The sequence below is a fragment of the Urocitellus parryii genome, chromosome 10, assembly GCF_045843805.1.
Source record: "Urocitellus parryii isolate mUroPar1 chromosome 10, mUroPar1.hap1, whole genome shotgun sequence".
Classification (NCBI taxonomy): Eukaryota; Metazoa; Chordata; class Mammalia; order Rodentia; family Sciuridae; genus Urocitellus; species Urocitellus parryii.
The window spans coordinates 35,913,693-35,928,811 of NC_135540.1; the positions used below are offsets into that span (position 1 = coordinate 35,913,693).

The following is a 15,119-nucleotide window of genomic DNA, read 5'->3' on the forward strand; positions in this document are numbered from 1 at the left end:
ATTTCTATGAGGAATATCATTTGGATTTTGATTGGACTAGCATTAAATCTGTATAGTGCTTTTGCCATTTTGACAATATTAATTCTGCCTATCCAAGAACAAGGGAGAGCTTTCCATCTTCTAAGGTCTGCTTTACTTTCTTTCTTTAGCATTCTGCAGTTTTCACTGTAAACATATTTAACCTCTTTTGTTAGATGGATTCCCAAATAAATTATTTTATTTGAGGTTATTATAATGGGGTTGTTTTCCTAGTTTCACTTTCAGAGGATTCATCACTGATGGACAGAAATGCATTTGATTTATGGATGTTGATTTTACATCCTACAATTTTGCTAAATTCATTTATTAGTTCTAGAAGTTTTTTGGTGGAATTTTTTGGATCCACTAAGTATAGAATCATGTTGTCAACATATAGTGATAGTTTTAGTTCTTCTTTTCTCATTCATATTCCTTTAATTTCTTTCATCTCTCTAATTGCTCTGGCTAGAGTTTCAAGGACTATGTTAAATAGAAGTGGTGAAAGAGGGCATCCCTGTCTTGTTCCAGTTTTTTAGAAGAAATGCATTGTATTTTTCTCCATTTAGAATGAAGTTGGCATTGGGCATAGCATAAATATCTTTTACAATATTGAGATATGTTCCAATTATCCCTAGTTCTTCTAGTGTTTTGAACACAAAGGGGTGCTGCATTTTGTTGAATGCTTTTTCTGGATCTATTGAGATGATCATGTGATTCCTATCTTTAAGTCCATTGATGTGGTGAATTGCGTTTATTGATTTACAAATGTTGAACCAACCTGGGTTGAACCCCTCTTGGTTGTGGTGCACTATCTTTCAAATATGTTTTTGTATTCAATTTGCCAGAATTTTATTAAGAATTTTTGCATCTATGTTCATTAGAGCTACTGGTCTGAAGTTTTCTTTCCTTGATGTGTCTTTGTCTGGTTTTGATGTTAGGGGATATTGGCCCCATAGAATGAGTTTGGAAGGGCTTCCTCTTTTTCTATTTTGTGGAATAATTTGAGGAGTATTGGTATTAATTCTTCTTTGAAAATTCTGTAGAACTCAGCTAGGAATACTTCTGGTCCTGAGCTTTTCTTTGTTGACAGGTTTTTGATAACATCTTCTATTTCATTGCTTGGAATTCATCTGATTAACTTGTGTATATTGTCCTGATTCAGTTTGGGTAAATAATATGACTAGAAATTTGTTGATGTCTTCAATATTTTCTACTTTATTGGAGTACAAAGTTTTAAAATAACTTCTAATTTTCTTCTGTATTTCTGTAGTGTTTGTCGTGATATTTCCTTTATCATCACAAATTTTAGTAATTTGAATTTTCTCCTTTTTTTCATTAGCATGGCTAAGGGTTTATCAATTTTATTTATTTTTTAAAAGAACCATCTTTTTTCATCAATTTTTTCAATTGATACTTTTGTTTCGATTTCATTACTTCAAATCTGATTTTAATTATTCTGGCTTCTAATACTTTTGGTGTTCATATGTTCTTCTTTTTATAGAGCTTTGTGATGTAATGTTAGGTCATTTATTTGTTGACTTTTTCTTCTTTTTAAGAATGAACTCCCTGCAATGAACTTTACTCTTAGTATTGCCTTCTTAGTGTCCCAGAGATTTTGATATGTTGTATCTGTGTTTTCGTTACCTCTAAGAATTTTCTAATCTCCTCTTTAATGTCTTCTGCTATCCATTCATCATTCAAAAGCATATTATTTAGTCTCCAGGAGTAGCTTCTACTTTTTATTTTATCATTGATTATCCAATAGAATACAGATTAATATCTCTACTTTTTAATTTGCTAAGAGATGCTTTGTGGAATAATATATGGTTTATTTTAGAGAAGGATCCATGTGCTGCTGAGAAGAAAGTGTATTCACTAGTTGATGGACGAAATAATCTATATATGCCTGTTAAGTCTAAGTCATTGATTGTATTATTGAGTTCTATACTTTCTTTGTTTATCTTTTGTTTAGAAGATCTATCCAGTGGTGAAAGAGGTGTGTTAAAGTCACCCAGTATTATTGTGATGTGGTCTATTTGACTCTCAAGGTTGAGAAGAGTTCATTTGATGAACATAGATGCTCCATTGTTTGGTGCATATGTATTTATAATTGTCATGTCTTTTTGTTGTATGGTTCCCTTAAGCAATATGTAACATCCTTCTTTATCCCTTTTGATTAACTTTGGCTTGAAGTCTACTTTATTTGGTATGAGGATAAAAACCCCCTCTTATTTCCGTAGTACATGTGAATGGTATATTTTTTCCTAACCCTTCACCTTCAGTCTGTGGATGTCTTTTTCTATGAGATGAATCTCTTGAAGGCCACAAATTATTGGGTCCTTTTTTTTTGTAATCCAATCTGTCAGTCTGTGTCTTTTGATTAATGTGTTTAGGCCATTAACATTCAGGGTTATTATTGAGACATGATTTGTATTCCTGGTCATTTTTGTTTATTTTTGGTATTTAACTTGACTTGGTTTCACCTTTGATTGGTTTTTCTTTTAGTGTAATACCTACCTTTTTTGATTTTCATTTCCTCCTCATGAGATATTTTGCCAAGGATGTTCTATGCCGCAAACTGCCCGGCCCCGGGCCGGCTGAGTCCCGCTCCTGCTGCCGAGCACTGCCTGCGGCACCCCTGCTGAGCGATCCCCTGCTGAGCTGTCAGTGCACACGGGCTTGCAATCTTGCAACCCGGTTGGGCACAAAAACACAAGCCAGTCAAACTGAGACAAAGTTTTATTTAGAGAGAGGCCGTGTGCGTCCCCTAACAGGTGGGTCCGCCACGTGTGTGTTCTACCTGAGCCGGGGGGGTTTCCCCTTCCCCCGGAACACCCTCCTACCATCCTTTCCCAACCAATGGGAACTCTCCCATTACAAGAGTGACATGAGTAACCTGAGTCTTGAAATGGGCCCAGCTGAACAGCATGAGTCCAATTACCATATGAATGTGAATTGCTGGCTGGCAGTCAATAAAATCCAAAGGTGCCTGTATCAATATTTTTGCTGTGGCTCCTAACAGTTCTATAGTGCAGGTTTTCTAATTGTAAATTCTTTTAACTTTTATTTATTATGGAAGGTTTTTATATCATCATCAAATCTATGGCTTAATTTTTCTGGATATAAGATTCTTGATTGACATCCATTTTCTTTCAGAGCTTGGTATATGTTATTCCAGGGTCATCTAACTATGAAAGTCTGGGCTGAAAAATCTGAAGAGACCCTAATTCCCCTATATATAATGTGATTCCTTTCTCTTGTGGCTTTTAGAATTCTCTCCTAATTTTGTATGCTAGGCATTTTCATTATAATATGCCTTGGTGTAGATTTGTTGTGATGTTTTATATTTTGTGTCCTGTAAGCCTCTTATATTTGATTTTCCAATTCACTCTTCAGGTTTGGAAATTTTTCTGCTATTATTTCATTGGATAGATTCTTCATTCATTTGGTTTGTAACTCTATGTCTTTTCTCTATCTAACTAATTCTTAATTCTTAAATTTGGTCTTTTCATGTTATCCCATAATTCTTAGATGTGGAGCTCATGGATTCTTACCATCTTCACTGTGTGGTCAACTTTATTTTCAAGATTGTATATTTTGTCTTCATTGTCTGAGGTTCTGTCTGCCAAGTGTTCTAGTCTGTTGGTAATGCTTTCTATTGAGTTTTTAATTTGTTTTTTTATTGCCTTCATTTCAAGGATTTCTGTTTGTTTATTGATTTTCAGAATCTTTATCTCCTTATTGAAGTAATCTTTTGCTTCCAGTATTTGCTTATGTAGCTCTTTATTGAAATGATCTTTTGCTGCCTGTATTTGCTCTCTTATATCATCCTTTAATTCACAGAGTATTTTAATTATTTACATCCTGAACTCCTTCTGTTATTTCTTCTGCTATTCTGGCCATTGATTCTAATAATGTAGTATCTTGGTCTGTTGGGGCACTTTCTCCCCTTGGTTTTTTTTTTTTTTTTATTGTTCATGTGTCTTCCCTTCTAGCACTGAGAGTTCAAGGTGTTATAGTTTTAGTCTATAGGCTTATAGTGTTCCTGCAAGGTGTCAATACCTCTCCTTGATATTGCTTCTAGGCCTCAGCCAATGTCTCCAGGTGGGAGTTGCCCCAACTAAGGATGGCGAATAACTGTCCCAAGATGGAAGCAGATGCTTTCAGAGATGGGGTGTCAGGTTGGGATGGGCGGTGGTGTTGTGAAGCGAGTTCAGATATGGAGCTCTGTGGCATGCAGTGTTGTGGCGGGTAGCTATCTCTAGATCGTGTCTGATGTCCTCAGATGATAGCAGTTGCAGTGTCCCAAGATGAAGGCAACCAGGAAAGCCCTGTGCTGGTAGATAGGGGTTCACACAGGAGTGGTGGCCAGGTGTCCTGCACAGGAGTAGCACCTGGGAGACCTGTGTGGGCGCTGATGCCTGTTGTCCTGCCTGGGCCATCATATGGGAGTCTTGCATGGGCCATCGGCCAGGATTCCTGCATGGGAGAAGCTGTCAAGAGTCCTCTAATAACTTGCAGAGAAATATTATTCCCACTGCTTAAATACCAAGTCATGGAGTAACAAGGAATGCAGCCTCCCTCTAGCCCGCCATTTTGGATCCTCCCATCTACATTTTTACCAACAGTACATAGGGTTCCAATTTCTCCACCTCCCCACCAGAACATGTAATTTTTTTTCTTTCTTTAAATAATATATTTCCACTGGATCTTTGGAGAAATGTCTACTTAAATTTTTTGTTAATTAAATTGGATTATTTGGAGAGTTTATTGTTGCTATAGTTGAGTTGTAGTTTTTTTATATTCCTGGATTATGAATCCCTAATCAGATACATGATTTGCAAATATTTTCTTTCATTCTATAGGCTGTCTTCACTCTATTGTTAGTGCATTTGATGTATAAAATGTTTTTAATTTTGATGTAGTCCAGTTAGCCTATCTTTTTTGTTTGTTTGTAGGCCAGTTTTGATGATATGTTTTAATTAGTTTGACTTGAGAATTGTACTCATTTCTGCCCAGATGTGCTAGGAAAAAAGGGGTAGAATGTTTAGAGAGCAAAGAAGTTATAGAGTTTATTGAGAAATACTTGTGGGGGAGGTCCAGTGGCAGTGGGCTGGTGTTCCTCTGCTGCACTCAGTGCTGCTGGGACTTCACCAGAAAGTAATGCCTCTTATTTGTCTCCACACTGTTCAGTGGTGGCTGCCTGATGAGCAGCTCACTCCCCCCTGTGTTCTGGTCTGCAACAGTTTTTTCAGGGAGGCAAGTTGGAGATAGGTGAGGTTATAGAAGCAACTACAGTACCAGCATTAACTTACTTTTCTCCTTGTATTACTATTGTTACTTGGGGTTGTCTTGTGTATTCAGCTCAGGTGTTCTCACGAGAGGAGATTTCATGCAAGGTACAAACCATTACTAAGAAAGAAAGCACCCCCAAGGAAGATGATAAGTTTCTTCCAAGATGATGACTTTTCTTGACCACTTGATTTTATTTGTTTATTTATTGAGCTCAGTTTTGGGGGAGTAAGTGGGGAAGTTGTTATAAAGTCCCACCCACATATTACCCCTCAGCTCTGATTTATAGACTATATTAGATTCCTAAACATCTACAGGGCATGCTTTTATCTACCTGAGGGGAAAGGGAGGCTATAATTACAATGATATTATAATGATAACAACAGAAGTACAACTCTGTCATACTGGCCTAGATGACAGGTTTTAAATGGAATTTGTTTTACAAAACTTTTGGTTGGAGGAATCTTGTCTTAATCATCCTGCTTTTATATAATTTGGTATCTCTGGTCTGTGTAAAGGTCTCATTTCCTCCCAACCAGACCTGGATCAGGGTAATTTGTGTGTCTCTTATTTATAGAGGAGTCTTTGCATACCCATTCCTTAGTCCTGGGAATAATTCTGGCTTGGATAAATTTCTTCTTAAAGAAAATGTGTGAGGAGCCAGCACTTAGGCTCAACATGGGAATTAACCTCTTAGCTGCTTATCCCTACCCCCCCCCATGTCTATCTACCATCTATCACTTGCAAGACCAGCATCCAAAGGAATAGCTGTCCAGGAACAAGTGTAAGAAAGTAACTTTCAACAGGTAACACTAACTTTCCCTAGTTCCCAGCATGAGTGAGAGACAGCCAGGGCACCTCAAGATATTATATATCTATATCTATCTATAGATATATGGAAATTTTGGCCCAGGCAGTTCTCATTGTTCCCCAACTTGTCTAGGATTTTAGAACAAAAAGGAGCATTACGGATATAGCATTTTACTCTCCTCTTTTTTCTTTAAGGATAATATAAGAGTGTAGGTCAGGTGGGTAGGATTTGGGATTTCCTTTTACTTGATTAGCACTTAGGTTACTGCAGTGATTGCTACCTATGAAGTGTTTTATAATGTGCCCTTAGAAATCTCATTTCTTGTTGAGACTTTTTAATGGCTGTCTCCAAACATAATTGCTCAGCAAAATGTCACATACCTCAAAAACTGTACTACAATATATAGTCACAAAGTCACCACTATGGAGACACAGAAGTGGGCAGAGACTCCTGGGTCTCTATTTTAACATTTTTTTAATAGACATCCCTGTCTATTATAACCTTTATTTTAAAAAAAATCGATTTAATGTTATATCATTACAGATATAAAAAGTTCTGTGAGTACCAAACTTCCATAATTGTATTGAATTGACAGTAGGGCTTTTGTTCCTCTTCTGCAGAGCCTGGTTACTCTATGTGCTAACTGTCTTCCAATGTGTCACGTGTGTCTCAGCCAGGGAGATCTTCCTGATGGAGAGGAATCTTTTTATGTGAGTAGATTTCCACTCTGGGAAGTAGCATCAGACTCTCTGGTCAAACTGATAACATTCAGAATTGAGCCAAGAATATACTCTGGGAGATTACTAGTGTTGTTTTATTTCTTAGTTCGTTTAATTAACAAATGCAAATTGTATAGACATGTAAAGTGCAACATGAGCTTTTGAAGTCTGTATAGGGATTGCTAATATTAATGGAGAAGAAGCACTCAGGGATGGACTGGAAAATCAAGAGGAAGTTGGGCCTGCTACTGAGGGAAAACAGAGTTTCAGTGTTAGATGTGGTCAGTGAATTCCAGTGTTACAGGGAAAATAAGACATAAAGGGGTTAAAATTACCTTTTTTGTTTTTAGCAAATAACAGGTCATGGTAGCAGTCATGGGAAAAGTTTAAGAAGCTTGGTAGAGATTTAATGCAAATCAGAGGTGGGAAGTAAAAGTGACAAAGAGTTTAAGGAAGTGTTGTCCTTGGTGGATAAAGGAGTAGAAGTGGCCAGAGGGCAGCCTTCCAGTAAAGAGCTGGCTGGTTTTGTCTCTTCTGTTTTCAAAGATGGAAGAGATTTTCCCATACTTACATGCCAAGGGCAGGAATCATCAGAGGGGAGGAATAAAGATACTGGTGGAAGAGTTTGAAATTATAGGAGAACTTAGGAAGAAGATGAGGATTTGGTAGCTGACAGGGTTGCAGGTTGAGGTGTGATCATTGAAGGAAGAAGATTTTTTTTCTTTTGTCCCATGAGAATAGCAGAAGTAAAAAGGAGTTTAGGGATGTGCACTTACATTGAGGCTTTGGAAAATATTAGTGTCAAATTCTTCACACTCAGAATTGAGGAGAAGAAAAGTCTGTGCTACCATTGGGATTAGCCCCTTGAGTGCTGTCTTCAAGCAGAGCCGTCCTCAGAGTAGAAGCAGGTCTTTTGAGGAGAGTGAGGAGATGAAGACTATGTCTCTGGAGGGGTGATGTAGGCCAGAATGGGTGGCAGCAGGAGGGGTGCTGTCATGAGAGGGTCACAGCAAGAGCCTTGTGGAGCTAATGCCCCAGAGAGGCTGCACCTGAGGTAGAGAAGGGTGTAGGGGTTCAGTCTGGAGCCTGTCAGCAGCCACAGTGTCAGACCTGGTGGCAGCAGGAGTCTGCACAGCAGCATCTCATCTGGGCTGTGCCTCTTGGACTAATCTGGGATCTGTGGTGTGTGTTTTTGTTCTGCAGACGCGAGTACCTCAATGGATACTATAGGGTGTCATCTTATTTCCTTGGAAAACTGTTATTTGATTTACTATTTGGGAGGTTTTTTCCAAGTTTTATATTTACTCTTGTGCTATACTTGATGTTAGGTAAGTAACAAGACAAAAAGGATGTTTCTTTAGTCCTAAAATATGAGGTGATGCTAATTTCTAAATTCTCTGTAAACAAGTTCATGTTTCTCCAAATTACAAACCAAGCCAAAAGCTATTGAAACATTGTATCATCTCTAATATAGCTGCTAAATGTGGGCATTGTTCAGACTTTTTTAAAAAAACAAACATTTGTGTGGTGGGCAGAGGTGTACTGAGGATTGAACCTAAGGTATAAGCTCACTAGGCAAGTGCTGAACCATTCCATTTTATTTTTACTTTAATATGAGACATTTTAATCTGGATAAGTTGTCCAGGCTAGCCTTGAACTTGTGAGTCTGCTGCCTCAGTCTTCCAAGTAGCCACATTTTCAGTCATGCATACCTGTAAGCAGTCCAACAAACTTTAAAATTTTTTTTAAAACTACTTTTTTTTGAGAAATGCTGTGTGTCATACACAAATATCAAGGGAATTTGTAAAACGATTTGAAGCTATGCTAGAGGAACTGATATTTATTGCCTATATATCTACATTTCTTCTCTGTATCTCTACGTATATCTCTATATGGAGATATAATATGCATAGATAGGTAGTATCTCGAGTATCTATAGAGATACATTGTGAGCCATAAATAATCAACACACAGATACATCCTCTCCCTGTCTCCTTCTATGCTGAAAGAAAGATGGTGATTTTTAAAATAGATTGATTTAATAAAACTACTTGTTTGGTGGATATAGAAAGATGCATTTGTGCATTATGCTCAGATTTCCTCCCAGTTTCATTGCATGAGTATTTCCATATCACACACACACACACACACACACACAAACACACCAGAAGTATCTATTATTGACAACACACCAGAGTAAGAACCACGGATAGAGTTTAAATCTCCCATTTTACAAAAAAAGAGTGATCATAGGACTAGGGTTGTGACTCAGCAGTAGAGCGCTTGCCTAGCACTTGTGAGGTCCTGGGCTAGATCCTCAGCACCACATAAAAATAAATAAAATAAAGGTATTGTGTCTAATTACAACTAAAAAATAAATATCTTTTTTTTAAAAAAAAAGTTGTCATAATGAATTTGTCATGAAATCTAGACCCTCAGACTCTTGTTTGGTGTTCTTGAAGCTGTTTCAAAATCTGCACACTATATGACCCAGAGCATTAGCGCATTATTGTTTATAAAGTAGTTACTTAATCTAACCCATTCTCCATCACACAGCCATGTGATGTTTGTCTAGGGAAGTCTTCCATTATGGAGAAACTCTCCATTTCCCAAGGCACTAAATCCACTTGTGGAATCCCAACCCCAGTTTCTTCACTAATGCAGCTGCATCAAACAGTGAACAATGTGGAGATGTCTGGGTACATGAATATGCTCTTGAGTCTCCTTAGAATGTAGAATTTTAGCCATTTGTGTTGCCTGTGTCTCTACACCTCAGTATCCACCTCTGATACTGTTCATAATTACATGTAAAGGAGAGTAGGTGTTACATGGAAAGGTCCTTCATCAGTAAATGTACAAAAGAACTGTGATAACTTTGTGCAGTTACAATGAGGGAAAAAATGAAGTGGTGAATCATGATAGTTGGGTCATGTTTGTCTTTTTTTTTCATTCTGATATTGGTTGATTGGAAAATTGTAGTGTTCTTTGCATGCTGAACAGTCTGAAAGACAAGGTGACCTAGACAGCTGCACTGACCCCTTCTTTTCTTTCTGAGGGCTGAAACGGGGGATAACAGCTTTCCTCATCACAACGATTACCACTTTGATGGTGGCTTATTCCACCACTGCCATGATCCTGGCTATAGGAATACATGAGAATGCAGCATCTTGGAAAACACTTCTGGTGATCGTCTATTTTGTGTTTATGCTGGTGAGTGGGAACTGTGCTTCTGTGAGAGAGAATTTTCACCTTGTTTCTTCATGCACATTCACCTTGATAAATTGGAACTTCATTATCCAGAGGAACTATCATTGTCCCATTTCCTCATAAAAAAGACAGGTTACTTGCCTGCCTTTGACACTGATATTAGAGATTTGCCAGCTGTTTACCCACAGCATAGATGGTTTGGTTGGACTCACTACTCTCCAAGGTCAGAGCGAATACTGTGATATTCACTGCTTCATGAGTGTGCAGCATAGGGAGACTGAGTTTTGAAAATAGTGGAAAATGTCCAGACCTATATATTATGTTTGATTTCCCCCTGATTTCATTGCATGAATATTTCCATCTCTCTCTCTCTCTCTCTCACATGCACACATAAAAACATGAGAAATATTTATTTTGAAAACACACCAGAATAGGAACCACTGATAGAGCTTAAATCTATAGGTCACTTCCTGATGATCACTTCTCTGTTCTTATTTTGTTTCCAATGGTTACTTAGTTCTAATCTTACATGCCCCTAAAGTTTGCACTCACAGTGATGAATCAACAGGTTAATGGAACTACTTACCACTATGACATGAACCTAACAGGACTACCTAACCATTAATATGTCCTTTCTGCTACAGTAGGAGCAGATGCCTTTCAATGATGCATAATTAGTATAAGTACTTGCCAAAGTTTAATTTTCCATATCTAAATTTGGCAACTACCAATGTATATCATTGAAAAAGTAATGTCTTATTTATATTTCCTATACTGTCCTTCAGTAAATGAAGTGTTTGTCAATAAATTAAGGTGTTTTGTTTGCTTTATTTGGTGCTCAGACTGATTGACATATAAGCATTTCTGTGTGGAAGTTTAGAAGCTGATCACAAAACCACATTTTATTTAGGGAAGCCGTGTTATCACCAAGAAAGATGGTGATACGAAACACATGGAGTCTTCAAGAGTAAATATGTGTAGGCACAGTACAGCACCGGTCATTGTTTTGCATATCACAAGGCACCTTGCACCAGTTGAGTCAAGTGTTATGTAGACCTCAGAGGTGTCTCTTTTTTCATCTTAAGCATTCCCTCTTGTTGTCTTTATTGTGATACTGCTTTCTGTTAGCTTTAGGTTAATGTATTGACCATATTTTCTGCTATACTTCACTATATTTTCTTCTTTATTAATTCTATGCTTTGGGTTACTGTAAGCCTGAATTATGTATCCCAGATTACTCCAAAAGTCACAGATACTCTGCACAGACCCTTGTAAATAACAAATCATATCATATGGAAGTAGAGAGGGGTGTGTGATGCTCAGGATTGTCTGGCATATATTCCTAGATGGTCAGGTTTATTAGGGGAAAAGATATTGGTGATGCAATTTGAATAGTCAGTGTAGTCAGCCTTTCATGTCTATGGGTTCAGCATCCAAAGATTCAGCCTACCACAAATTAAAACTATAACAGAACAAAAATTGTGTCTGGACTGAATATGTATAGTTATTCTTTTCTTATCTAAGCCATCCTGTATAACCCACATAGCATTTACATTGTGTTAGGTATCATAAGACATGGAAATGATTTAACATAGATAGGATATGTATATTTATAGCATAAAGAATGTACATGGGTTACATTAAAAAAACTATGCCATTTTTAAAATAAGGGACTTAGGCATCTGCAAATTTGGGGAGCGATGGATAGGTGAGTTCTGGAAATAATTCCTCAGATACCAAAAGATAACTGTATTCCTTAATCTTCAATTGTGTGCAATTACAGAGAAAGATGATGACATAATCCTGATAATTAAGAATTTTCCAACTATGTGAAACATACTATACAAATTATAGGTATACTTCCCAAAATCTTTGAAATAATTGAAATGTATAATATAGTTTATATTATCCTTCATTTAATACCATAAACTGCCTCAGTTATGCACAGGTAATAGACATGCAAAGAACAAAGATTATTGTTTAGAGTAAGTTGAAAGAATTTCAAGAAAGAGTAGATCCTAGCAGAAATGTTAAGAAGGTTGTGGAGTTCTTGTAGAGGGCCTTGCCCAGAGTTCCTCATGAAAACGCTGAACTGGTTCTGATATTTGGTTTTGCTATTCATAGGCTTTCTTGGGTATGTCATTGAATTTTGAAACCATGGCACCTCAGCTCTCCTGGCTTCAGTACGTCAGTATTCCTCATTATGGCTATATGGTAAGTTGTCTTCATCTGCCATTGTGACTGGGTTCCCAAGCTGGGAACAAACAAAATCAAGCCCAACCCTCTAATTTCCCATCCATGAACTCTGAGTCTCTCCCATCTAGGAACTGTCTTTCAGGAGAAATGCATGAGTATTTCCTGTTAGCCTTGGTAAGCACAAGGTCAGGGATTCATCTGGGGTTTTCCTCAGTCATCTGAGGAAGTCATCTCATTGTTTGAGAGAGATGAAGAGTGGGAAGAAATCTCTCAGTAAAGGGGAAGGATTCACTAATGAATGAAAATCATATTCAGTTCAATAAGGCAATAAATGAAGGATGGGAGACTAGAATACATAGCATATACTAAAAAGGAAATTAGAAGAGAAACAAAGACATTGTAATACTCAGAGCCATACTGGCTTTAGCAAGTCAATTGGCTCCAAAGAAAACTGTGTCTTAACACAGTACAGTCAAATTTTAACTACCAGATTTATAATTGATTTTGGCTGAAGCAAACAAGAAAATATTATTACCTTAAATCAACAATATTCATTAAGCACCAATGCATTATTTGGATTACATTGTTTGTGGGGTTAAAATATTGGGAAAGAAGAAAGTAAATATGGGGCAATAACAACCAGAAGTCTTTCTTCTTGGCCAATTTAAAACATCACAACACTAGGCCTTTTGAGGATTAATCTGGAGGATGTAACTGAGATACTTCTTTGGCACTTTTGTTTTTCTCTTTTTGGTACTAGGGAGTGAACCCAGGCCCTTGCCCATGCTCAGCGTGTGCTCCTACACTTTGCTATATCTCCAGGCCCTTTTTCTTTTATCTTGACACAGGATCTGGCTAAGTTGAGTTGCCCAGGCTGACCTTGAACTTGCAATTCTCCTACCTCAGCCTTTGAAATTTGAAAGTTTTTACCTTGTCCTGTTCCCCCTTGTATTACAGGCTTTGCAGCATAATGAATTTTTGGAACAAAATTTCTGTTCAGGACCCAATACAACAATGAGCAACTGCGGTCCCAGCTTTTTGATGTAAGTTTGTGTTCAGTGTCCTAAAGGATTTGCTTACTTTCTACTGCGGTGTGATATTGAAAGTCTCCTGGGCTTAGGAAAAAATCAGAGTCCTTCCAGGGTCAACAAGAGTTTCTGAATCTATGTTTTCTCACTCTTAAAGTAAGCCATGGTACACTAGTAATGCATGGGAACATGCTGTGCATGTATTTGACTGCAGTCAAAATTGTATTTAATGCAGAGAATTATCTGCTTTGAGGTTTTGAAAGACTGATGTTTTAGTTGTGGTTTTGAATTAACAAGAGAAAAGAGAATGCCAGTATGTTAAACTCATAGATTTTCCAAATAGTATTAAAATAATTCTTAGTAATAACACATCTCTATTATTAATTACTGACAGGAAAAATTCTGTGAAAATTTTCTTTCTTTCCCCCTTAATCCTGGTTTGATCTGGGTGTGACATCTTTGTAACACAAAGTCAGTGGCACATTGCTGGTCAGGATGAAGTGTATGGGAAAAGAAGGACCAGATAAGGAGCCACCATGGGCTTCACACTTCTATAAGGCTCATCCTCACAAGGGGAAGGAGGAAGCTTCTCTTCCAGGAAAGAGAGGCCATAGATTTTTTTTTTTTAATTTATAAATTTGAAGAGATGCACAAGAATGGCAGCAGGCAATAATTGTGGCTCCATCGGGTTTCTTTTTAAGAATAGCCACTTTTTAACCTGTGGCAAAATACTGCATCCGTCTCTGCTCCAGCTGCTACTTAAGATTTGGCTGATAACCGGTCCTGTTGTATCTTTCTGTAGCTCAGTATCTGCAATGCTCATAACAGTCTTGGTGCAAGAGCCTCTAGAGTATAACTCTAACTGGAAGCCCTTGCTCCTCCGTGGTCCTTGTTTTATAATTCTTAGCCTGTTTTCTTTGAATGGCTGTCTTGTGGGTGAGTAGAACTATGGGAATCTTTGATCATCTTAGCAAGGTACACAGATGTCATCAGTTAAAGATGAGGGTTCTCTATCAGGAGTAAGTGAAAAGTTACCTGAACGATATTTCCTTTGAAGAGAGCAGCATTACACATTTGGCAATGAGTATATCTGTGGAAGCTGGAAACTTGGTTCATAGTGTGACTGCAAATTTGGCCAAGGTTGTGAATCCTAATTCTCCTCTTTAAAATATGTATAATATCAATACCCCTTTAGATTGTTTTAGGGTTTAACTAAGCATTTGGGTGCAAATTGCTTGGCATAGTATCTAGCAAAATTGTTAATATCCAACCATTTAATGATTGTTAATTATTAGATATGAAGGGATAACACCTGGTTAAACTGTAGGCTTCTTGGAAAAAGAAACAGTAAATATATTGAGTAAAATTTGACAGATACTAGGAATGAAATTGTAACTTTATTTGTGTTGAATTTCAGATGTACTGGTGAAGAATTCTTGATAATGCAGGGCCTTGATCTGTCACCTTGGAGCATATGGAAGAACATTCTGAGTTTAGCTTGTATGATGATTATCTTCCTCACAATTGTCTATCTAAAACTGTTATTTCTTAAAAAACATTGTTAAATTCCTCTGTAATTTACTGTGAATTACCCTTGATGAACCCAGCCTAATTCCATTTTATGATAGGGAGCCATCTCATCACAAAATTATGAAAAGTTAATTTCTCTTTTACTATAAATTACTGTAATTTCTAAACTTGTTTGGAATTCCTGCCCATGCCTTGAACTCACGCAGGCCTGGCTCCCCCTGACCAGATAACAACCCTCTCTGAAATATCAGCAATGACTCATAAATTCTGATATTGGGATCTAAATTTATTCCCTACCTTGAAATGTTAAGCCATGTA

General features: G+C 37.4%; 1 protein-coding gene across 1 annotated transcript in view; it reads left to right on the plus strand.

Annotated features, from left to right (window-relative positions):
• The window catches only part of LOC144257132 (broad substrate specificity ATP-binding cassette transporter ABCG2-like), a 43,533-nt gene extending 28,697 nt beyond the window's left edge, over positions 1-14,836 (plus strand). Inside the window, 6 exon segments of the mRNA XM_077803109.1 lie at positions 6,742-6,831; positions 8,044-8,168; positions 9,896-10,050; positions 12,172-12,261; positions 13,201-13,286; positions 14,689-14,836. Of these exon segments, the coding sequence (XP_077659235.1) occupies positions 6,742-6,831; positions 8,044-8,168; positions 9,896-10,050; positions 12,172-12,261; positions 13,201-13,286; positions 14,689-14,836 (694 nt within the window).
• The last annotated feature ends 283 nt before the right edge of the window (positions 14,837-15,119 follow it).